Source organism: Pavona decussata, unplaced genomic scaffold, assembly GCF_977016875.1.
Source record: "Pavona decussata unplaced genomic scaffold, jaPavDecu1.1 SCAFFOLD_8, whole genome shotgun sequence".
NCBI lineage: Eukaryota > Metazoa > Cnidaria > Anthozoa > Scleractinia > Agariciidae > Pavona > Pavona decussata.
Genome location: NW_028145431.1, coordinates 3,069,662 through 3,095,166, shown reverse-complemented (window position 1 = coordinate 3,095,166; position 25,505 = coordinate 3,069,662). Strand labels below are relative to the sequence as shown.

Here is a 25,505-nt window from a genome sequence, read left to right as displayed (position 1 = left end):
AATTGAGTCCATTAGTGTAGCTTGCATCGTCAAATACATTTGCTTTACTTAGTCTCTTTGAAAAAGTTCAAAATTAGAAACGTATTAATTTTCCCATCGACTTGTACTAATCTTGTCGCTTAGTCTCTGATTATAACTTTTTATTTTTATTAATTTTTATTTCAACTCAGTGTTTTCCACTGACCTCATTTCCTGTTTGTTTTCAAAAACAAACAGGATGTGAAGATGTGAAACAAACAAAATGTGAAGACAATTCTATATATTGAAACACAGAAGTAGGAAGAACGCGCCTAATAGTTTAATTTTTGCTGAATCGGAAATGTGACCAAAAATCATTAAACTAGAGCGATGTCTAATTAACACCGCAAAACGAAGTGCTTCAAGATTGTCAATAATTTTCACCTCGTTAATGTCAACCTGGTCACGTATGTAGCCACAAATTGACATTGAAAGGTTTTTTTTTTTCATCAATCAATAATTTCAAAATTCTTAAGAATAGTCTCCTTTCGGTGTTAGGCCAAAAATAGCAAAATATTTTTGTTCACATTTTGGTGTTTACAGTTCAAAACCCACACTACTTATAAGATTTTGCTCATCGAATGATCGAAAACTCTACCAGGCTTTTGAAAATATCTCAACGATCGCTGACGAGATTACATTTTCAAAAGTTGGAGCGTTTTACCAGTGTCCGTGTTCTTCAGATGATAGGCCCGGCAAAAACGATTGAGCCGCAGCTGTGTGGACCGGGGCTCGAAAAAGGCTCGTTCAATATCGAGGCGAAGCCACAAACGAGTTCATTTCAGTAAAAACGATCAGAGGAAGTTAAACGAACCGCTAAATTTCCCGCCCGCGTTTGACGGTGGATTTATGCTTTCACGTTGAACTCTTAAGAGTGTTTTGGTCGTTGCGGTCTGCCATTTCCTTACTAGGACTTAAGGGCTGTTTACATGGAGGGAGGGAGATCCTAGCACTAGGAAGATCCTAGAAGGCGGATCATCCTAGCGCCATATGTTTTCTCTATTCAGTTTACATGCAAAAAGGTGTACTTGGCCATAGCCCTAGGATCTTCCTAGTGATAGGAACTTCTCAGCTGAAAGATAGGAAGATCCTAGCACTTGGAAGATCCAAGCACCATGTAAACTACTTTCGCTCGGAAGATCCCAGCACAAGGGACAAAAAAGAACAAACATTGCGACAGCCGGGCGTTCAGCTGCTCAAGGCCGACAGTTATTCTTCTTAGTTTCTTTCTCCACTTCGTAACCACCTCGGCCGAAATTTCTGCATGTAAAGCAAACAGTTTTTCCCGCCTTTTCGGATCTTCCTAGTACTAGGATCTTCCTCCCTCCATGTCAACAGCCCCTAATACTCAGTGGGAATTTCATGGCTTCAATTTAACACCATCATACACTACAAAGTTAATTCCCTAATCCATCAACAAGTAATACAGCTCACTTTGAAACGTGAATGGCATAAAATTTGACAAGAGCGCAGATTCCGGCGATTCTTATCTAGAACTTGAAATTGCGACGCGACTGAAAGGTTTTTAAATTAGGTCTACATTGATTTGTCTTGAACAATATTACTTGTTAGGTTCAAATACCGTGAGAACCAGAGGTTAGAGTTTTTTTTTTTTTCTTTGGGAAGAGCGGCCTTGAAGCAAAAGGATGATGATACGAACTGAAGACGCTCGGTGACCAAGACGGTGTCTGGTTCGCTTTTCGCGGTAGCTTCTCACGAAAAAAAAATTGTGGCACTTAGAGATGACAGGAATTTTCTTTTTAACAAAATTGATTGGTTTTCAGCCATTTTTTTCCTTCATCCGGCCCACGAAACAAAACTTTGACTAGTCAATGCGTTAAAAATGCGATAAGAACCAATGAAATCCAGAGCAATTTTACTTTTAGTGTTCTGCCGGATCCGATTTGTGGTAAAACGAAGCGAAGTCATTTCTTTAATTTTACCGGCGAGGAAATGATTTTGTTTTTCACGAGTTAGTGACTACATAAGCTGAATAATTATGAACGAAAACGAAAAGCGAGAAATATTTGCAACTTTTGTTTTCTTTTTTTCACGTTTTGAATGTTGATCGAGATTAGAATTTTTAAAGAAGATTTAATTTTGTAGGTTTTCTGAATAATATTATGGTAGACGTAAACAATTTACTTAAATAATATCGCAAAAATTTGTGATTCATAACATAGTAAAAGTTGATTTATAAATGCACACCTTCTACCCGAACAAAATCATTCAGACGAAACCGCCAACAATCGATGCCGAAAAAAAATCGCTGCTTTTCGTGTGTTAAGGAAAAAATAAGCTATCATCTAAAAATAAAAAATATATTCAGAAGTGAAACGAAACAATCATGTTTCAACTCCTGTTTGTCAATTACAAAAAGCGTGCACAATTGGAGATGAAACAGCAACGTGATTGGCTAATGCGTGAAAGAAGGGGATAGTTTTGGTCAATTTCTCCGCGCTGATTGGCTGATTTGTGAGCTCGTGCGTCACGCGCGTGAATTTTAAAGGATTCCCGCCTTAATTGAGTGGCGCGCGAACTTCATTTATTGGTCAGTGAGTTTAAAACGGATGTTGCGCCTAACAAAGTCTTCGATAATAAATTGTGTTCAAGTCAAAAACCTTAGGCGCACCGGTGAAATTAGAATAAGACGTACATCTGGAGTTTATGAATATTAGAGTGGATTTTTTTTTTAAATAGTCGGAGAGATAAACCCCAACTCGACAGAGAGCCGCAATTCGCCTCAGCGTTTGTTGTCTTTCTTTTGTTTCCGAAATAACTCGACGCGCGAATAAATTATTTGAAAAACAGCTTGGATTGCTGGAGGAGAGAATTGATGAATTTGAGCAAATCGATAACGAAATTGTCTGCTGCTGAAATGAAAACATGACTGGCCTCGTGAATCGACACACAAACTCTAACCTTCAGCTTAAAGCCTCGAGTATTTTTGCTGAAGTGAATGGTTTTGCGGCGCGTGTTTTAGCCACCTTGACGTATTATAACGACTGCGAGTACGATGTGGAAGGTTTATTTATTTTTCCGCAAGATGAGAGGGCGACTGTGGTAGAATTCGAAGCGACTATAGAAGAGCGACATGTTAGCTCACAAGTCTCGGAGATCATTACTCGAAATACCGAGAAACACACGTTCGCTTTAGAGGAGCGAGACGATGATCTATTTTCCTTGAGTTTGGGAAGAATTCCTCCACTTACCTCTGTATTTGTTCAAGTGACTTTGATTACAGAACTCGGAACTGACGAAGCGACCGGTGGCTCTCTGTTTATTCTGCCGTCCGTTTTCACGCCGCGGCTGGCAAGCGAGGAAGACGTTGAATCTGAAATTTACGGTTCGCAAATGCTCATTTCCAACCATCCACGCAAGACGCAAGAACCTTACAGCTTTGAACTTCAACTGGAAGTCTCCGCGCCTTGTTTATTAGCCGGGTGTTCATCTCGGACGCACGCTATCCAAGTTGACGCTGATTGTCGAGCTGTAAACGCTTCTCGAATTCACATTACAATCGCTGAAGCGCACACGTACGATCGCGAACTAGAAGTTGTTCTTCACCTGTCGCATCCATTTGATCCCTACGTCCTGATCGAGGAAGGTAAGAAAGATTTCAACTCGTCGACGGCTGAAGACAAAATGGATAACGCAAGCCAGTCGGATTCTATCGAAGATTTTCACAAGAAAGCTGCCATTATGATAAACTACACCCCGCGACTTTCCAACCTTGTTGCTGTCGGGGAATACATCTTTCTTGTTGATCGGAGTGGAAGTATGAGCGGAGATCATATTTTTCATGTCAAAGAAACGTTGATACTTTTTCTCAAGAGTTTACCCACGAGTTGCTACTTTAATATCATCGGATTCGGTTCATATTATCGAAGTCTATTCCAAGAAAGTCAGCCGTACAACGAAACAACGCTAGGAAAGGCTTGCGCTTACGTTCACAAAATGAGAGCGGATCTCGGTGGCTCGAATCTATTGCTCCCTTTGGAGTTCATCTTTGAAAAACCCATCAGACCCGGGACAGGCAGAACAGTATTCATGTTGACTGACGGTGGAGTATCAAACACTGTTGAAGTTGTGGATTTTGTCCGCCGAAATTCCTATACAACTCGGTAAGTTGTCAATGTTCATTCGTTTTATGAAAACATCTTTGGTCATAAATTCATTTCTTTCTGCAACATGCTTGTGGGTTTTTGACGAGGCAGAGAAAAAAACTCTGAGAACGGTTATTCTTATAGTTATTGGCAGAATATAATGTGGTACTTTTTATCGTTTTTTAGCGAAAATCTGTGTTGCCGTGCGTGTCTAAAATTTTGTTCCGAGTCAGTGTTGCCAAGGTTATAAGAGTGTTTTGCGTTTCTGGCGGGCAATTTTTGTCAGTTGACCTCGCCTGTGCATAGATCTCGAATTGGAAAATTATCGGTACGTGATCTTCTACTGATATAGTTACAAACTTAAAAATAATTAGCTGGTGAAATGAAAAGCCCAACATATTCCTCTGTTCAAAATAAAGCCGCGTTTCTCGATGTATACAGAATCGCAAAACATGGCCTGTTTTCCGTGCATGACTATAACTTTCCACTCAGTGAAACAAAATTTGCGCGGTTAAAAATTCTTTGTAGAAAACTCATCCCGTTGCTCTAAGAAGTAACAATGTTTACTGTTAAACATCTTCATTCATGTTTTTGACTATGGATAAAAGTTTTATTTCCTGTACATTGTGCTCGATTCTCAAATCAATATACACTTCTCATTATGCTGGGGTAAACATATCGCAATATTTTGCTAAGATCCTTAACTTGGCGTTTTACAGATTGTTCAAAGTCTATATTCATATTTGATAGTTTCTTCGAGGCCAATTGTAATCTGATGTTGATATAGTTTTCCTCTCAAGCTACGGACGCAAGATATTGTTTTGAAAACTCGAGTAGAATTTTGGTTTTAATATTTGCCCTTTTCCGTCAACAGAAAAAAAACAGCAACTTTGCTTTGAATTTAAAATACAAATTTACTAAGTATTGTTAATCTACTACATGTTTTGAAGTAGAAAAGTCCATTCTGTTCATTTGTTGAACAATATATCTTCTAAATTCTTTCATTTTTCGTCCATCTAGATTAAAAACCTATTAAACTCGGGTTTGAACGTAGGATTTTAGTTTTTGGCATTTTCAAATTAAAGCACAGACTTGAAGCAAAGTGTCTGTCATTTCTTTCGACATCCATAACTTTATGCTTTTATATTTGGGTAATTACTCGCCGCGCTCTAGCCGGAAAAGGATTTGAAGAAAATTTAACTGAAGAGGCGTCGCGTATCTGAAGCAGTTTTTCATTTACTCAGGGTATATTTAATCGGAAAATTGAAACAAAAGATAGTTGAAATGACAAGTTGAAAGCTTGATTCAGCGGAGTCGCTATGCGGCCAAAGTTTAAAGCGTAACTTAAAGCCCAACGTACAAACACTTTGAATTTTTTTCATGGCGTTTAATTTACTGCCGCAAATTTGAATTAACACTTACTGGTACAGAAATATTAAACGATATCGCTCACTATCTAAGTAATGAAAAATGTAGCGCCGATGAATAGATAAAAAATAATTTTCAAAATTTTAAAGCAATTTCGGATACACAAAGCCTGCAAATCATCTCGAAAACTCCAATAAGCAGGCCAGCACTATAAATGTAAATAATTTTGGATGACTTTTCAGTTAATGAAACACGTGTATTATGCACTTTCGCATATATTTCGGTAGGATTACAAACTGCGTCGGGTGTATATATTGGATATGGATGGTGAATAGGAGTTTGTTTACTCTAAATGGCCTGAGAAGTTTTCTACGGTGCTCTGTCTGTGTGTTGCCATCGTTTCGAAATAAAACTAATTTCCAGTTCTTGGTAGGGGGAAATTTTCGTCGGATAAGGTGATGCTGTCACTAGCATATCAATTAATGCAAACAAAGGAAGAAAGCAAAGACAGGTGGTAATTTCAAAGTTCAAGCAAAAAAATAGAAGTGAAACTCCGGAAGTGCTAATTTACATGAAAAGACGACTCGCTAAGATGCTTGTCGCAATTGCTTATCTGTCGTGTTTAAAAGAAAATGAACTTATTCATAAACTTTCTAAAAGTTGCTTTTTACACTGCATTTCCTCTTTCCTCCACAACTTCCGAGTTGTTGCAACTGTCTCAAAATCGTGATCGTGCATTGACTTTACGGCCAAATCCGATTTTTTTTGTAAGCACGGATCTTTTTCTGCTTGCAATGATTTGCCAAAATTCTATATGTTACTCTTCCTTTATAACTTTCGATCCGTGAGCTTGTTTTGGTTCCGTTTTTGACGAAGGCGCGAAATAGTAAGAATTTCGATCACATTCGAATGACGCTGGGAATCAGCCAGTTTTGAACTCAGATTCCGTGTTTCTGGCGCAATAAAAAAAATTACAACAACCGACATAAAGATATCAGACGGCGTCATTAAAGGCGGCCGCTTCAATGGCAGTTTTAAGGCAGTAAATTTAATGGTTTAAATTGAACTATTCTTGTAAGGCCTGTCTTCCATCACCTACCTTCAAAAGCCGCATTTATAAAGGAAAGTGACGTATTCAGCACGGAACAAATTCTCAATTTTCACAGCGAGTTGAAAAGCTAAAACCAGCTGCAAACAGATTTAGGTAATGGTACCGAATTGCGGATATCAATGAGCACCTTTTTTCGGCTAAATAAAATGAAATCGGCTCAACATTTTTATGTTTTTCGTCATTTCTTAGTTTCTATTTGCCATTCACTCTGAGTAAAGGTAGCCTAAAATTTTGAAAACAAAATGCAACTTGCATTTTGAAAAAAAAAAAAAAAAAAACAAGTGGACCACATGATAGAACTTTCATTTTAAAAACATCGCACTTTAAGGCTTTCATCAACAGACTCGAAAGTTAGAGCCACGTTTAAATTTGCACAACATAATAAACAGTACCTCGATGAGTAAAGTTTTGCGTAGTAGCGGTTTCACAATTAGGATCAATTCATTTTGAGACTACAAGTTAGAATCTTGTACAGCACCACAGAACTGAGGTATTTCATCCACAGACTCGAAAGTTAGAACCACCTTGTACAGCATAATAAACAGCACCACAGGAAAGTACTGCTCAATAGCTTTCATTTGAATGGTCACACTTTAGGATTTTATCTGCGTTCACAAAAGGTAGAACCGCCGTATGTGGCATGATAAACAGCACTGTAGGAAACCACTGCTTAGTAGCTTTCCCTTGAATGGTCACACTTTAAGATTTCGTTCATAGACTTAAGAGTTAGAACTACATTGTACAGCATAATAAACAGCACCACAGGAAAGTACTGCTTAGTAGCATTTACTTGAATGGTCACACTTTAAGATTTCGTTCATAGACTCAAGAGTTAGAACCACATTGTACAGCATAACAAACAGCACCACAGGAAAGTACTGCCCAGTAGCTTTCACTTGAATGGTCACACTTTATGATTTCGTTCATAGACTCACGAGTTAGAACCACCTTGTACAGCATAATAAACAGCACTACAGGTAAGTACTGCTCCTACGCTGTTGTGCCTACTGCAAGGCTAATTTCAAGTGGGCTCAACTCGTTTGATCATGATGTGAACAAGAATCCGAATTAGACGATATTAACACCTTGATTTGTTATTTTTGTGTGTGTTTGCTAGGTTTTACACGTTTGGTATTGGACCTGAAGCATGTCCCAACCTAGTACAGGGCGTGGCAGGAGCTGGGAGAGGTCAGGCGCATTTCATAGCTGATGATGAAAGGATGCCTGTAAAGGTAAAGGATAACTTCCTTTAGATAAATGGTTTAACTCCTCTCCCCAAACTGTGTTTCAGTAAACCCCATGAATATTAAGTAACGACGAGAACGCCACAAAACAATAGGTCCAGCAAGTTGGAAAGGCAACATGTTTAGCGGCCTAGAATGGGTTGCGTTCGACTGTATTTCCATCCATACGTCTGTCACGTGCAGATTCGGCTGCTTTCCTGGGATAACTGTTGACGTTTATTGCAGTTTGCAGCTTGTAAAACGCGTTAACTATTTCAAAGAAGTTTGGCTGCATAGCATTCGGATAAGGTTATACTTTGACGCAGTGGGCTTTTATCATTCAAGTGTGCTTTTGTTAAGCCATTTCTGGTAATTCTGACAGTTTGACTTGACTTGTTTATCCAGGTAATGTCAGCTCTCGCAGAAGCGCTTCAGCCCGCAATCGCAGACATAGAGGTCAGCTGGCACCTCCCTGAAGGCTATGACGTCATACAGACGCCACAGCTTCAGCCGTTTGTGCAGAATAATAACCGGCTGGTGATCTATGGGATTCTATATCGCCCTCCTGGTGAGGAAAAGGAGTCCCCAAGGACACCGTTAAAACGAAAAATGGATTGGAGCATGCGGTCGTTCTCTAACAGCTCTGTTAAAGTGTTTTGGTTTGAAGACGAATGCGATCTGCTGTCTGAAGACCAGTTGTTGATGGAAGCGGATGGTGAAACGCAACGGCTGAGTGAAGACAAGTCTGAGAAAGAGAACAACGAAGCAAAGTTTACCGCGCAAGACAGCTTTGACGCCGAGATGGCGAACGTACCTGAGCCAGATACGATAGAAGCCATTGCCGATGGGCTTCTACTGCGCATGTGCGGGGGGTATAAGGAAGAAACCGCTGGCGAAAGTGAACTTGAAAACGGCGATCCTTTCGAGGCGAACAACAACACTAGGTACTCCGACAACTTCAAACCACCCGGTACCCCAGTGCGAGACGACGTTTCTTTCGAGATTAACTTTGGTAGCTTTTTCAATGACATCAAAGACGACTTCATACGCGATAGTAATTCCCAAGAGAGCCAGCGATCACCAAAACTCGCGCGAGCCCACGAACGGGACAGTGGCGTTGGATTCAGCATGGAGGAAAACGATAAGAGTCCAGATGAGAGCAAGAAAACCATGGCTGAAATGCAGACAGATTTGGCAGACGAAACAAAAGACAGGGAAAAGGGTAACGATAGCCCAACTTTTGAGGAATTCGAGGACACAAGAAAAGTCGCCGTCCATATTTACAAGAACAGCGAATTTCTCTCCCAGCTCGGCGTACCCGACGACTTCGGTGCCGTAAACATTCGGGGATATGTTGGAGAAGAGGAAGTTGAACAAGTGATTCCATTTCCGGTGAATCGCAGTGGTGGCTCGTCAAAGCGTCCCACAATCCACCAGCTCTTAGCGCGATCGCTTATCAGAGAACTGCAGGCGTCGCTTGATTCTAAGAATTCTGAGACTGTTGAGATTATTAAGAGGATCAGTCAGCTGTCAAACATCCACTCTAGATACACAGCACGGGTGGCATGTGACCAGTATTGCTATGACGACCAGGTGTTAAGCGCTTTGCAGTTTCCTCAGAAGGAAAATCTCCCTGCCTTGGGGTGAGTTTAACGTGGCACATTTTCTTGCTTAGCTATTTTTGATTACAAATATTAAGTCAACATTTAAAGTTGGACGAAAGGAGGACAGAAATGAGATGGTAAATGCGCAGAACAGACGGTTACTGCAATGATAATGAAAAATAAAACTGATTTGAGACGTAGTTTGGCGCGCATTAACTTTAATTAGAATGATGATAAGCACAGACACATAGAAATCAATTTAATTTTAACTGTACCATGGGGCATTTGAACAGCTCTTTTGTTCCCGCCGTGGGGCATTTGCCGGTTGATTTTCAAAAAATCCTAATGCCAGGGAATCGGACCGGGGATGTTGGGAAAAGCTGGAAATGACATGCGTAATGCTGTCAGTGAAGGGTTTAAAATAACTGACCTCACTGAGCCGCGACGGGCACAGGCTCCTTTTTATAACGGACACTTGGCTGTGTCCCTTTGGTGCCCGTATAAGAGAGACTGGTACATTTACCCATCTTTGCGTACGAAAACCCAAAATACCCGAATAAAAATACACATAAAAGTTCTAAAAACTTCAATCCTAGCATACACATTGTTGTTAGTACAAGGACGAACTTAGCCAAAAATGTGGCTTTCTATGCGCCTAATTCGTTGGCTGTATGAGATTCGCAATTGTGGTAAATTTTTCAGCCACCATCTTTTTCTGTAAGGTGAATTATATTAATATTCGAGGCTTTTCCAGTGTATCTCATAGAGCCGATAAGGACCGTTGATAACCATTAGTTTGGAAGAGTGTAAGAGACAAAACCGACACTTTAAACTCCGCAGCTCAGAGACATTATTATCTAATTACATTTTCCGTTTCTTTAATCATAGCAACAGAAAGGTAAATGTCTTAGAGAGAAGCTCCGGCTTCACGGTGGGCCTGGGCCGGCGTCTCCCCAGTCCAGATGGAAGTGACCATGATATGTCGTCATATTCTGCCGAGGGCGGAAATGATCCAGCCCAGGAATCTGGGGAAGAGCCAGTGGATTTTTATCGCCTCGAGAGGACGGGTACGTAATGATATTAAAAGCATGAAGCCTACTGTGTGTCGTAAAACCCAAAACAAAACTAATTACTCTAACCAATCGCAACAAACACAAACAGCGTAATAAACCAATCAGAATTCGAAGCAAATGCGTGTCACCAGCGCCGAGCGCGGGAAAATGTGTGCGAGCAAGTTTGCTTTTTATTCTTATTAGCTGGGAAAGTGGCGCGAGTTTTCCAACCAATCACATAGCATAGCAATCAAAGCAAAACCAAAATAAACGCGGAAAACAGTCAATTACTTTAGCTTTGCTCGGCGGTTATGCTTGTGCGAATTATTGTAAAACGAACGCATTGAATAACCAACAACTTCAGGCTGCCTTTATGACGACAAGTTTCATGGATGTGTAGAATGATTTATTAACACTATATCACGCGTCTCTTTTAAGGAACCCCAGAGAGCCAAAACGAGGACGGAGGATGGCGGAAAGACTGTGAGTCTTCGACCAATTCCCCGAGCAAAAGCCCTCGTAAGCACATTCCACCCTTGTCTACCAGGTGCGTCCTTGGTGAGAGGCAGCAAAACCCGTCCAAGGTTAGAGCGAAGCTGCTCACGTCCAACAGCCTCGATAGCTTCTTGACGTTTGGCACCAGGAAGCATTTGTCGTTTGTACGCATGATTAGTTTACAATCCGCTCAAGGAAACTGGAATCTGGATTACTGTTTCGCGGAAGTGCTCGGCTTACCGCTGACCGGTATACAACTAGCATCGCCACTGGCCGATAACTCGGTGTACGTCACAGATGATCTTCAAGAGTTGATGAATTCAGATAAATGCGACAGCAGCTCGCAGCTGTGGGCTACTGCGCTTGCACTGAGCTGGTTCTATCGAAAAAGGCCACAATTCGAAGCTGAGTGGTTCCTCGCAGCTAAGAAGGCGGAGGACTGGATGCGCGGGATCCAGTGCCCCCGCGGGTTTTTACCCGAGGACATGAAAGCACTCGCTTACCAAGCACTGCTGTTACTCGAAGCAGAAACGCGTAGAACAAGCATTGCAGGTTCAATGTGCGTCACACCTCAGGATAAATTTGGAGGCTGCGACTGGCGCGGGTTTCGCGACTAGTGAGCAGCTTAAAGAGACAATGTCGGCTGGTCGTTTTCACCCTTGGAGCAGCCAAAAGCCTCATCAGTGCAAACTTAAATAATAGTTCATTTTTGTAAACTAGTTTTCTTGAAAATGGATTGCCGCTTGAAAAATTGGCCTTTTTTTGTCTTAACTGATTACGTATGTGGCCAGTTCGCCCTTTGAAAAAATCAGTTGATATTTTCCTGTTTGTGATCTAGTAGCAGGAATATCTCTTGTATATTTTATATACAAGAGATAGTACTTACTGAATCTTTGTACAGTTTTGGCCCAGGAACTTTAAAATCTCCATGACATTACAATTTCATGCTCTTCGCAAACAAGTATAGCAGGACGAAAGCCTTGGAGATACCGAAATTACTCAAGAAAATGCCTCCCCTTGTTAAATCGTTCGAAGGCAACGCGCGTCCTTATGACGGATCAACGCAAGAGAGCTGTTTTGTAGTATAAACCACCTGCAAGGGAGACTGACATTCACATTTTAAACTGAGTTTGTTGTTGTCGTTGTTTTTAGTTTAGTAAAAAAGAAAAAGAGAACCAGCAGTTACTTTTTTAGTTTAAAATGCTTTGTAAGTAGTTTTAATAAGCCCTTTCCTCGAATAAACGCCGTCCTCGGATATGCCCCGAATAGAGAAGTCACTGAAATATTTAATGAGCGCCGCGAGCTTTAATTGTCGAGTAAATATGACGATAACCTTTTCACTTTCTAATTGTGTAGACGTTCATGTTGGAGAGCGTGTTTAAGTTCTTAGTTTTTTTAATGAAGAGTATAATAACTAAATAACTAAACTAGCGTCGCTGGTAAAGATATCCTTGTTGTTTATCTAGTTAGGGTGGTTTTAATTAACCCGTAAAATATGTTCGGGAGTAAATAAACTGTTTTGTTAATTTCCTTTCGTATTTTTGGGTCTGCTGTGCAACATCGCGAGCCCCGCGTAAGAAATTTTCGGAGGACAACCGTGCAATAAGGATTGGGAACTAAATTAGGGCAGTTCTTGTGGAGACCATCCTTGTCTGAGAATACTTGGTATGGCGTTTTGTCCCGTGTTGTTATTTGGTAGTCCATGCCATTCCTCAAATTCTACTATTTGCGGCAGACGAGCATTCATTCTTACTTCGGAATGGTTTTTTTTTCCTTCGTTTATATTCCATTTATTCTCCTCATTCCTATTCCGTTCAATCTCATTCCAGAAGAGACCAAAAGAACGCGCTCTAAATCAGCTAGTTACTTGATTCTGGGTACAGAGGCCAGCCATTAAACCTATTGGAGATTTTTAGAATCACGATCGCCGCAAACGCGGTTGATAGAAATAACCAAGTCATTATGTCGTTCGCGATTGAAACGCAAAAAGAACTTGTATTTTAGTTGTAAGGGGATTTAAAACCAAATTTTAAGTTTCATAAGGCAAACTGCAGGTCGACGTTTTCAATTAATTTGCTGAGAACGCGATGCTAAATGTTCTATTAAGGAAGTGAAGTAGACCGCAGCCCGGTTTTCAAGACGAGCGTTCTAAGCACAGCACGTCTTCATTTTGCGATGCAGACGCGGAACGACCCACTTTTTTTATGCAAAAGGCAACTTATGGTGCGCTCAAGACAAAACGTATCATTCGGTAGTCTTCTGAAACCGTATATGTATAGTACTACAAGTAGTAGTCTTAGCTCAGAAAAAGTTAACAAAACTTTATTTCTATCCGGCAATTGCCATGTAAAATAAACTCTGCCTGCGCAGCTAATGTGGCTATATTTTTAAAGTTCCTTTGCTGTACATAGAGCGCAGCCTTAATTGCGGTAATTGTATGATTTCTTTATTTTCTTTCAATTGTTCCGCTCAGCCAATAAACAGCGTTGTCATTTCTTTTAAAGTCCTGTTGATGAAAGTTTTTCCCAGTTTGCAACTTACAGTGCAATGCCATTGCGAAACAAATCTGTGGAACTATTTACAAATTTTCTATTTATGGCCAAGGGAGAATCGGTGTAGCCAGTTTACTACTTTCACACACTTTCTTTTAGAATTAGTGACATTGATATCTTGCAACTATCCCCTGATTATAAAGGCAAGAATAGTAATGTAAGTTGCAAACTAGAAAATTTTCTGGCACATCATGAACACACAGGACCTTTCGTCAGTTTAAAGCTTTAAATTCAATTGTATATATAATAAAATTTGTTGAATAAATAGACAATATATTGCGAAAAACGTCTATTGTGTCCCAGAACGAAGTACATGAGTCTGGATGCATTTTATGACCGACACTAATGCACTACTAATGTATCCTAGGATTCGTTTTTAAATATATTTCTTTTGTAAAGTTTGCAAAGTTCTAATCAAATTCCTGTAGTTGAATGTACAACAACGACAAAACATGACTTTTTAAAGTTAATCTATTTGCAACAAAACTGCCTAGCAACGCTATAATTTCTGTAACTGTATGATCTACCTTCTCAACTTCTATAGGCGCGAAGGAACTTTGCAACAATAAAATTAGTTTACTTATTCTAATAAATATCGATTCAGTTGATTCAAGGAACTCAGCGTACGGGATGCTAATAATCAAAGCGAGGCTGTCTTCTCAGCCAATCAAACACAAGCGTGACCTGGTACAACCGACTTCCGGTGCTTCCAATGTTCGCATTTTTTGCTTTGAAACAAAAAAATGCTTTGAGCCGATGCCAAGCGCGGGAAAACATGCAACCGATGTCAAGCGCGGGAAAACATGCAACCGGTACCAAGCGCGGGAAAACATGTAACCGGCGCCAAGCGCAGGAACACATGCAACCGATGCCAAGCGCGGGAAAACATGCAACCGGTGCCAAGCGCGGGAAAACATGCAACCGGTGCCAAGCGCGGGAAAACATGCAACCGGTGCCAAGCGCGGGAAAACATGCAACCGGTGCTAAGGGCGGGAAAACATGCAGCCGGTGCCAAGCGCGGGAAAACATGCAACCTATGTCAAGCGCGGGAGAACATGCAACCGGTGCCAAGCGCGGGAAAACATGCAACCGGTGCCAAACGCGGGAAAACATGCAACAAGCGCGGGAAAACATTTGCCGAGCAACCAAGCGCTAGAAAATACACAACGATGCCTTTTACATGTATCCGCATCGAGTTTTCATTGTTTCTTTGTATTGTATTGCATCTGTTGTGATTGGCCAGATTTGGGATTGTAACCATCAATTGAAAAAAGCACTATTCCCTCCTGAACTAAGTAATTATTCTTCGTAGCTAAGTCTAAAAGCACTTTAAACCCGTTTAGTTCTAAACCATCGTGGCTGCCTCGTTGAGATTCAGCACTGTCCCCGGTGAAGCCACTTTCCAAACCCGATTCATTCTCTTCCATTTTCGCCAAAAGCCGCTCCGACGCGTAAACCACACGTAGAAGTAATGAATCCGCAACACGATCATCACACCACAGAGAGCATAGATAGCACAGAAAACGGCCGTCGTTTCAGGTTCCTTTGACTTGACAAGCAGGTGAAATATTCCAAAGGCGATTACGGTGGAAATACTAAAGATCGTAACAAACAGATACCACAGGTCCACTCGGCTGCACGGTCCCAGGTCACCGCGGGGTAGGCGCCACTGTTACGTAAGAAGGAAGAACAGATATTACTGGTTGAAATCTCATTGATTATTTGTAGATCTGTGTAAAAGAATCGGCCTATAGCAAACTGTTAATTCGATCCCACATACTTCTCCGCGGACGTTTATCTGTTTCGAGAAGCGAACAGTGTGAGCTTTCAGGGAACTTTCAAATAAACGTCTTTTATCGCACTGAAGCCGACTCAGGGCGATAAAATAAAAGCGGATACGTGTTGACCAATCGCAGGCAAGTGAAAATAGGTTATCGATTAGAACTAATGCCGTATGCTTGCAAACTAAGAGGACGAATTCTGCTCGTAAGATGTCGACGTATTATGCTTGTCGACAGAGGAAAGGTTTCTGCTTGGCAAACTGTCGTATTCTCTCTGCGAACAGAGGTGTATAAATAACCAATTCTGCCGACATACTGTCTGCTCTGAATCATGTTTCTAAGCGACAAGAAATTAGAAAAACTGGGATGGTTGATTTCACTTTAATTTACAGGCTCTTTGGCACGCGATGGCGACAAACCATTTTTATTTCCGACCAGACCAAGTTAAATCTTTCATCTAATTATTTCCTAGCCGACTGGTTTCACGCGTTATATAATAACAAGCAAACTTTCAGCAATCTCTCGGTCGAGACGTTTTGAAGCAGATAAGCAATATATCATTTGCACATTTGTTGCCAAGCAACAGTCTGAGACCCGAAATGTAGGCAGACTCGCCTGCTGTGTGCACCCACAAGACAGACTTTTCTTTCAAGCTTATGTGAACTTGTAATTACAGATGCCCACCCTGCCGTGCCTAGACAATAATTTTCCATAACAAAATTTCTGTGTTCAAAGGAGGATGGGCTCGCGACAACTCTGTCCTTGGCCTTAAGCAAAATCACGTGAACCGTAGATAGTTCGGTTGCGCAATATCACTGGATGATGAGATTATACCGTTGATGCAAAGACGCGAGAATCCAAATCAAACACGTGGAAAGAACGATCGCAATGGAAGCTAGAAACTACCAGATCATCGTTACGCGAAAGAAAAATAATAAACTTTCGGGCACCTGGCAAAACGTCGCGTGACCTTTGGCAGAAGAGATCTGCCACGTGACCGATCTTAACCAATCAACCGTCAGAAAAATTTTACTAGCTATGACTGGAGCATTCTATAAGCGCTTAGAAAATAAATAAATAAATAATATTGTTTGTAGAAACTCGTTGCGAATGCTAAACTAAAATTGGATACCAAAATATTGTTTTTATGAGATTGTAAATTTGATACTCGTTTGTAGTTATTTTTTTCCTAACACCTTGGGAGCTTAAAGATACAAGTCTGGTCCGGTCTGCTCTGTGGATTGGTGATCCGATTTCAATATTCTTAGTCTTATCAATAATATTATGATTATTTTTCAACACAAAAACATCAGAAGCGAAGAACTGTGGAAATTTTCCAAGTAAGGACTGATATAATACACGAATATTTCACTAGAATGCGAGTTACATATTTTTTTCTCAGCGATAGAAGAGGGAGTCAAAATGGAGAACGCACGCAAAATTCGCCTCCAGCGAGAAGTGGGACGAGTAAAAACAAAACGGGAGTGTTCTGTTGTGTCTTTGATGTTTCTCGAACAATAAATTGGCAACAATTTTATGAATTTTTTAACAAGATAATTATCTGATGCAAATTAAGTGTTTAGGCATATCGACACAAATTATTGCTTTGAAGCCGTTCGATTTTGTCGAAAGTTGATAAATTACAAGAGAAGGGACCAGCCTTCTTTGTTCATTGGCTCCAAATGCCATTGATTAATGCTTTCAAACACTCGTCACGCTTTATATCAGAATATATATCAAGAGGCTATCTGGCGCGTTTGTTCAACTTTGTTATCTTTTATTGGCATGATTACAAATTTATTTTCTTGTTTGCCTTTCGCGACGTATCTGTCCTTTCGCCAAACATGAAAAAAGGTCTTCATTTTATTTTGAAAAGAAACATTATGTAACCGATTATCGTCTTTCAGTATGATAAATAGCTGAGCATTAACCGTGCAATCGATACTACCCAGTTGTGGTTGAATAAGCAGCTCAAAGCAAAAGGTCGCAAAACGCAACAGTCGTTTTAATATCATCTTAATATTATTTCATCTATTTGTTTTTAAAGCAGATCCGTGACAAACAAAATGAAAACAATAACTTGCTAGTCGCTAGCTAGTGGACGATTGAAATGAAAGAAATCGGGCAGAAACATCACCCCACTCGGGATGAATTCTATAAATAACCAGTAATATAAAACTGAGGATCGCGGAGATTTTTGTGGGTGAAATAGAAAATATTTCCTCAAAAAAATGGCCGGAAATATGGTATTCCGCCGTTTTTCCTTGCCAAATTGACCACAAATTGGCTACATTCAACAGTGGTCATTGGTTCCCACGTTTTGCGAACGACTGAAATGAAATCAATCAGGCGTGAGAGTGTAAACAATGAAATTTACAAGATAAAATAAAAATAAATGATATTCACTCTGATACCATGTTATGGTTATAATTTTACAAACAAAGTAAAAAACGTGGCACCCATGTGCCTTAATCGATAATAAAAGTTCCGAGCTCATAATTCTTACGCTTACCTGGTGGAGCGGTTTTGTTCTCTTCTTGATCGACACGTCGTGAGCACATAGTTCGCATGAAGAGGTTTCAGAAATTTGGAACCATTTCACAATACAGCTTTCATGAACCCATTTGGCAGACCCAGAACATTTGCACGGACTGATCAGGGCCTCTTCGCCACCACTTTGACAAATACGGCACTCGTCTTCGGAGATGAATGTGTACCGGCCGGCTTTTTGCTCGTGGCCGTTTGAGGACAAACTCTGCGCTAAATTCTCATAGCGGTCGCATTTCCGGTTTTCGGTCGACTTCACGCAGGGATCGTCCCTTGAGTCAGTATCACAAATTTCGCCGTTTTCTGGTGATATGGCAATTTGTAAATGATGTTCCTTTGTTGATTCAAGTCCTTGGTGTACAGTCGGCTCATTCAACCCAATTGCATCTGTTATATCAGTTTTGTCACGCGGTACAGCAACAATCATCTCGTACGAACAGTTATCTGTGAAGATACCTTCAGTCGACCTCGTGCCACAAGTAGATACGTCCATGTCTTACCCGTCGAATGACTTAGACCGTTATCCTAGACGGAGAAAATGAATACCATATGATGGTTGAGAAATTGTCCATTTGCCAATAAAAGAGGCTGACATGAGCGCGTAATGGTGGCATATATTTAGTAAATAATCTAGACTGCACGACGCTTAGACAGTCGGGTCGTTTAACTATATTTTACCTGTATTTCTTTGATTGTCACTCCAGGTTCTTTCAAGCGCTTGTTGCTTGTTAAAAAACCATCACCTTTTTCAACATATCATCCAAATGATGATGTTTAATAATACAGCGATAAGCGAGGGTAGCATGTTTTCACATCAAACTTATGCTCAGTTGCCAAAGACTCTCTTTGAGTTTTGTAGAGTAGTGTCAATAAAGAACCTACCTAAGGATTCTTACGTGTTCAAGACTCAAGAGACTTTTGTTTGCGAATTGCGCGCCTAGGCGGGAAATTCACACGCTTATACAGCTGCTGATTGGCTAGCGAATGTCAACAAAGACGACCGGAAGTGAGCAGAACCCATTCCAAAACACGTTTGACTTTGTGTGACTGTTTAAGGAGCAATCGGAAGTCCTGCTGCTGCAAAGATGGTTGTAGTTTTTCCAACAGGGAACCTAACCCCGCGAATTTTATTCAAAGCAACTCCACATGAAAAAATACAATTTTCGTGATTTTTAGTACCTGCTCACAGCACGTGTAAAGAGATGTCTTTTTCAGCCCTCGGGGGAAAATTTTAAAAGGTTTATAGTTATGGCTAGTTTTTTCGACTAGCTCATTTCCGGTTTACACGCGACGTCGTGGGTTGAGCCAAAAAAAACTGATATTTCGGTTTACGACTTTTGATTGTTTATTTTTCGCGTTAAGATTGTGCACAGACTTTGCTTTTATGGCATTTTTTTTTCCAACATCTTTTGAACGATTTCATTAACGTGTTAATGAGCGCCAAACAAATGAAATTTATTAATACGTGCGTGAGCCTTGACATCAAATCGCAAAAAAATTCACTCGAAAGCCGGATAACGTGGAACAGAAAACGACATCAGTATCACGTTTTGCGCAGAACAAAGGAAAAACCTATTTCGGCAGGAATTTAACGCCTTAACAAGACTTTAAGCTCGCGTTTGATATCGTAGCTAATATTTTAATAGGTTTAGTGAATCATTATTCTGTGTATTTCTCCGATCATGCGAGAAGTATATAATTTTTAGCCTGGAGCTAAATCTTCTTTTAATTAACGAAAAGCAAATCTAGGGAACGTTAAATTATATTTTTTTTCAACGAAGCACATCTGAGCAGGGCGTTCAAATTCTCGCGGTTTCCTGATCGGATGAACTGTGGGAGAACAAGGAACTTTTAGCGAACATTCAGTTGCTGGCTTGTTACCGGATAAAGATGCTTATCAGTTCTGTAATTATGGCAATAATGCCAATACACAAAGAATCAACAGTCTTCCAGACATTCGTAGACAAAGAAATACCTTCTTTGTTTAAATTCTATCTTCTTAAAAGAATTTTTCCTTTGGGAAACAGGATCAGCCGCGTGCACCTCAGGGGAGGTCAATAAAACCGTCTAATGCCGGCTGAAACCAAACTAAATACAAAATGACGTGATCTTGTGTTTCTGTGTTTTGATAGCGTCATGTTACTACAGCAACGCCGTGTAAAAATACCATATTGTTATCTCAAGTTTGATCTCTCAAGTACCAGTGTTTTAACGAGGCTTAGAGCCCCAGTGACTATTGGATATTTTAAATATTCTTTATATCCAAACACCTCACGAAAATAATTCTATACAACTAGTTTAGACTTCAAGGAGCAAGTGACGCTTCCGTGATAGTTTTGGAGGAACTACCTGCGATTTGAAGCCCGTTTCAGCACTGCAATGCAGCTGAACCACAAGTTTGACCTTGCCACCACAACAAGGGAAATAACGGGGGTGTAAAAACATGATCATCTATGATATGGCCATCATCAGGTCGTTACGACTGGTTAGATATTAGCAGCAACATCAGGAACAATTTTTTATTTTAGAGAACGAACCGCCCGGTCCTTAAGACGCAGATAATTCCAAAAACCTGCCCCCATTTTGCTCCCCTCGTTACCAGTTACCCACGCCGCCGCTGTTTGGATCGTCACGCTATGGAAACTTCGCGTGACGTCACGCGCCACTCGAGGAAAAGAGAAATGGGGGAAGACCTTTAAGAGATGTAATGTGAGGTACAAAATGGGGTTCTCAAGGCCAGTTTGGTCCAGGCAGTTACTCAGTGAGCTCTGAACCGAGAGGATCGCTTACCAATTTCACTGGAAGTGAAACTAAATATTAATCCAGTCGAGAGTACACACCTGAATCATAGCAAGAAAACAAGTAGCTGTAAGTTAATTAAGTACTCTAGTTCTTTTTCTGATGCAACCCTCTTCAGATGCATCAGAGAGCGAGTGGCTTTTTTTTTTTTTTTTCATTACCAGAAAACTCGTTTCATGGTAAGCAAGCCAGAGCGATGGAGGATTGCATCGAGGCATCGCTCATGTTTCAATGTAACAAGCGGAAAAGTATGTTACTGTAAAGCAAAACTCATGAGATTTTATGTGAGCATAATGTATAATAGAGCTGCCTTCTTGCATAATAGTGATTAGTTTGTTAGCACCAAGTATAAGTATAATAGTAAAAAAAAATTCAAGCATAATGTGTAAGACCCTACCTGTAGATCACCACCTTAACCTTTCCGCGTTAAAATTCGAAGATGGAGCAAACAACAGGGTTTCAGTTCTAATTGGGTTTCGCCGTCGAGTGATTCCCGCAATATATTGGAAATCTAAAACAAGCAATGAATTCTAAATTTACGCTGCCGAACCAAAGAGTTTTCTGTTGAAGTAAGGTGCGTCGATAGAAAACGTAAATTTTCATTTTCCATGCAACTATCCAATGTAAATTTTTCCCGGCAGTCTACGCGGTCATTTTCACAGTTGCCAAGTTTCACCTTGTAGTTACTAGAATTTTCGATCAAACAAACTTCTTAACTTACGGTTCTCCAAACACATTAATATAAAATACGGCGAGATTTTTAGGGGCCCTTTCGCGGTCGAACAGGCGGAGTAACAGCGGTTTACCAATATATTTATAAACCATCCCATTCTCCAGACATTCATTCGCTAACGCAGACTAAATTAAAATAGCTACAAAACAAAGAATTTCCATTTTTAGATATTATTTTTCGGGCAAGAAATAACAAAAAAGTTTGGTAATGACCGTATTTTGAGCTATTTTAGGCCAATTCGATATGGTCTTATTTTACACGAGAATATTACCGATACAAGTTGCAAATTAAATTATTCATACGGAGAAAGAAACTTTATATTAAATTAATTCAATGAAAATAAATCCAACCATAGCAGTCTTCTTGTTTAGTTCTTTGCCATATACCCCTGGATTTCAGAGTAATTTCTTGCTCTTTTGTCGTGTCCTCTACTGAGATATTCCTTTTGTTTTCGTAGTTAAGCACAAAAGCGCGCGCCAAGTGAAATACCTATGGTACACCAGGGTATGCGAATATTTTCTTTTTTACTCAAAAGTGCACTTGGCAACAAAGCTTTAAGTATCTGTGTGTTTGTTAGAAGTGATCCTTACCTTGCTGGAGTGCCGTCCGTGTGGTAACGCTTTAAGGGGCGAAGTTGAATACTAGTTATTTAAACAAGTTGGATTGAAGGTATGCAAGATGTTAGCGCGCTCTGAAATTACTGATTGCAAATGAAGCGGTTGGTCATGAGTACAGGTGGCATCTACATGCGTCATGAATGGTCGATCGCGGAGTGTCAATAGGGGAGAGCACTGGAAAAACCAAGCACATGCAAACACCTTGTATTACCTGTACAATTCATTATTGTGACAGCTCGTTCATACACTGTCAGTTTTCTCGCCAATAATTTAGCGAACTATGCATTGATTGTCAGTTTAAATGGAAATTTAAAGATACATGCAGGATTTCATGTTCTTAATAAATTTTGCCAGAATTTGCGCGGGATCATTTCACACTGATGTTAAGCATGGTGTGTTGCAGTGATTTGTAGAGGAAACTGGTTTCCATTACACTGCACGTGCAGAATCACCATCAATACCCCTGAGCACATCTGGCGCACCTCGCTTTGATTTGTTTTACGTTTCGTGTCAAAAGCGTGTGGTACTTAAGTTGCTTAATGCGTTATACGAATTAAGAAGAAATTTGCATTCTTGATGGCAAAGTCACTGGAACGTTTAGTATGTCTTCTCGAGTATAAAGTGCCTTTTGGGTGCTATGTATTTCTCTAGTCTGAAAGTTACTGGTGACAAAAGCGTAGCACCAAGTTGTACTGTTTTCCAATTGCTTGGAACAGTGAATTACGTAAACTATGAACCAAATGAAATAAGCCTTTAAAACTGTTAGCAGCCTGCACCATAATAAGACATAGTACGTAAGATTAATTCAAAATACAGGATTTGTACCGTGCCAGAATGTTTTGATTATATAAGATAGCATAAACAGGGATTATATCATAGTTTGACGCCACGCGCAAGTGTGACCACTTCTAATCACTTTCGCTGGTGATACTTTAACGAGATTTAATGACCAATCAGAATTCGCCCAGGGTTGTGACGTCAGCGCGTCTCATCAGTCTCAAACCATTTGTAAGACAGCAACTCAAAGATTGTTTTCTACGTTTAGTCAGTTTATTTTGACATTATGATATTTGTCATTGTACTGTAATATCGCAGTAGGGTGAAGTGGCTAGAGGATATTTCTAAACTTATGATAATGATGCCAGAGGTTTATTGAGACTTTACTTGCAGTTAAATGTCTACAAAATAGTCTATAATATATAGTACAAAGTTATCACATAGGCGATGCTAAAATAATTAATTTTTAAAGTGGAATATTGACAAAACCATTAGTGCTATAATTATACTGGAGGGTTTTGAAATAACTAATAAACTGGAACATTAACAGAAATTATGAACGGTCGTTCTTGATGGCCCTGGCGATATGCAATGAGAAAAGTGTTCGTAAAGCGATTGAACTCAGACAGTAAGCATGCAAAGAAACCACTAAAAAGTTTTCAATAATTTATTGGTCTTCACTAGTAAGTATTGAAACCAACGAGACACTGCAAATAAACATTTGTCACGACAGATAGCCGGGCCATAGGAAGCCAAATACGCGAGAAAAACTGATTTCGGCGAAGAAAAGTCGAAAGCAGAGCAGTTTCTTCGCCGAAATGTTTTCGCCCGTTTTGACTTTCCCTCCCTCTGATTATCAACGTTGCGAATCGCTTGAAGTATTCTGCCATTTTTAAATGTTGAAATATTCTAAAGTTCAAACGCCCCAGTTACATTTTCGCGATATTCTTATATACCAGCAAAACAAAGCTTAGAAACTGTACAACACTTAAGTGCAGTAAAAAAAATCAGTTTTATCTCCAAAAACAAACACGGTGCCCAACAACAAATTTTGTGGGATACATTCAACTTTGGAACGTTTTTGAAAGGAGTAGATCCCATCTCTATTTATTTCAAGTGATGGCGCGTGCTGTATATCGATCAGCGAAACAGGCCGAAGCCCTATTCCGTTCAACAACGTGATCGACATTTTAAACCAACAAACAAAATAATAAGTGTTAGACAACCATCAACAAATCACAACATCAGATATTCGTGGTCTTGACCCATGATATAATACTGTGATCGACGGTGAACGGTGAAAAAAATAAAGCATTTTCATTGATGGCAATATATCAACTGATTAAATTATTGCCGTATTTAGTAACTCCAAGGCTTGCCTAAAACTGGGCTTGGCAAAAGCCCAGCAAAAGGAAGTGGTGTAAAATCAATGATTTCTTTTTTTTTTTTTTTTTTTAGGCTTGGCAAAAGCCCAGCAAAAGGAAGTGGTGTAAAATCAATGATTTCTAACTCAGTACAGTTTCCTGGCGTCTCCAATTTTTACGCCCACATTCCTAACTTCATCACGCTTTTAAATACTGATAGTTTTAGCTGTATTTTATATTTTGAAATCGATACAATAGCACCAAGTGGTTTTCCAAAAAATCTGAAAGCCTTAGTTGCCATGTTTATTTAAGAAAACTAATCAAAAACAAAATTATGCAATATTGATATCCTTTACATATCATTTTTTTTTTTCAACATCCGGTGTCAAAATGTTTTTCTTTTTTTACTCGATCCATGGAATTTTGATTCAGTAAAAACTTAAAATGTTTTTTTTTTTTTAATATTGTGATGTTTGTTTCAATTGCATTACGGTACACGTGAGCCTAGCTGAGTGGCGATATGATATATTTGTCAATATCTGAGGAGTCCTGAACGTAAAATAACAGTTCAGAACGTGATTCGAACAAAATTCAGGAATGAGCCCTTCATCTGTCCGGATGATCATTGCATAAATATTAACTGCATAACTTTGAATTTCACTGAGCTTGATCGTCGCAGTATAACGACTGCATTAAGTTTATTTGAGCTGAGGCAACTGTTGGGGTTCCGATAAACTGAATAAATACATCCATATGTGGTAGTGAAACTTGAAATACAGTTTAAATATCAGAAATGTGTTTTCGTGTACAAGTGTATACAAGATCACAAATGGCATCTTAAAAATAAATAAGTGGATTGTGCCGCAAGTTCCAATTTTAAAAAGTCACTAGTAAAAATTTCTTAACAATTGAATAAAAAGTGTTTTAAAGCGAACTGAAATTCTCATTTTAATACGAGTTTTGAGAGGGACGGTAGGTCCCTCATCGCTGAACAAAACTGAAAAAAGGGTTGAGTTTTCACGTTCGACGAAAGTACTCCTTAAGTTTCAAGTTCACTGTTATTACGTATCAAATCATGACCTCTTAGTACGAGAAGAATGGGATCAGTTCATTTGCATGAAGTTGTGATCAGACTATCGGCTAGCCTTGACGCTGATTTTTAATGAATTCGTTCTGGCTTGAAGCAAACTCTTTTACTCGCGTGCATTTGAGTTTGTAAGTGCTCTACTTTTTTCCTTTTCAACCGGTTGGAACGAAAATTACTGTTTTATCTGCACAAAATTTCCATTTCCGTTCTCGTTTGTCTTCTTGCGCCATCACTGCACTATCAAGTAACTTTTTCATCTACGAATGAGATT

The 25,505-nt window shown here is 39.8% G+C and overlaps 2 protein-coding genes across 4 annotated transcripts; one reads left to right on the top strand and one right to left on the bottom strand.

The window, feature by feature from the left end:
- The first annotated feature begins 1,298 nt into the window (after positions 1–1,298).
- LOC146488966 (von Willebrand factor A domain-containing protein 5B1-like) lies at positions 1,299–12,503 on the top strand. The gene is made up of 5 exons (XM_085115201.1): positions 1,299–4,142; positions 7,721–7,835; positions 8,232–9,469; positions 10,319–10,497; positions 10,921–12,503. The coding sequence occupies exons 1-5, from the start codon at positions 2,905–2,907 to the stop codon at positions 11,592–11,594; spliced, it is 3,444 nt and encodes a 1,147-aa protein (XP_084971327.1). The 5' UTR covers positions 1,299–2,904; the 3' UTR covers positions 11,595–12,503.
- A 236-nt stretch (positions 12,504–12,739) lies between these two features.
- On the bottom strand, positions 12,740–22,106 carry LOC146488965 (E3 ubiquitin-protein ligase MARCHF4-like). Of its 3 annotated transcripts, XR_014865766.1 has the most exons (4): positions 18,536–18,825; positions 17,823–18,382; positions 14,641–15,198; positions 12,740–14,563 (listed from the first exon to the last, which is right to left on the bottom strand). XR_014865766.1 is itself a non-coding variant. In XM_085115208.1 (3 exons), exons 2-3 carry the CDS (start codon positions 18,348–18,350, stop codon positions 14,875–14,877), a joined length of 852 nt encoding a protein of 283 aa, XP_084971334.1. In that variant the 5' UTR covers positions 18,351–18,382; positions 21,980–22,106; the 3' UTR covers positions 12,740–14,874. The 3 variants fall into 3 exon arrangements, 2 of the variants coding, with proteins under 2 accessions (XP_084971334.1, XP_084971328.1); XM_085115208.1 differs by lacking the exon at positions 18,536–18,825 and adding an exon at positions 21,980–22,106 and having other exon boundaries at positions 12,740–15,198; XM_085115202.1 differs by having other exon boundaries at positions 12,740–15,198.
- Positions 22,107–25,505: the final 3,399 nt, after the last annotated feature.

What these genes read in the sequence shown, in the direction of transcription:
- LOC146488966 (XM_085115201.1), top strand. Translation starts at nt 2,905, where the DNA reads ATGACTGGCCTCGTGAATCGACACACAAACTCTAACCTTCAGCTTAAA. An exon ending in CGAAATTCCTATACAACTCG is followed by an intron (nt 4,143 to 7,720) that starts GTAAGTTGTCAA and finishes TGTGTTTGCTAG; the next exon opens with GTTTTACACGTTTGGTATTG. An exon ending in GAAAATCTCCCTGCCTTGGG is followed by an intron (nt 9,470 to 10,318) that starts GTGAGTTTAACG and finishes CTTTAATCATAG; the next exon opens with CAACAGAAAGGTAAATGTCT.
- LOC146488965 (XM_085115208.1), bottom strand. Translation starts at nt 18,350, where the DNA reads ATGGACGTATCTACTTGTGGCACGAGGTCGACTGAAGGTATCTTCACA. An exon ending in GAACAAAACCGCTCCACCAG is followed by an intron (nt 15,199 to 17,822) that starts GTAAGCGTAAGA and finishes CTTACGTAACAG; the next exon opens with TGGCGCCTACCCCGCGGTGA.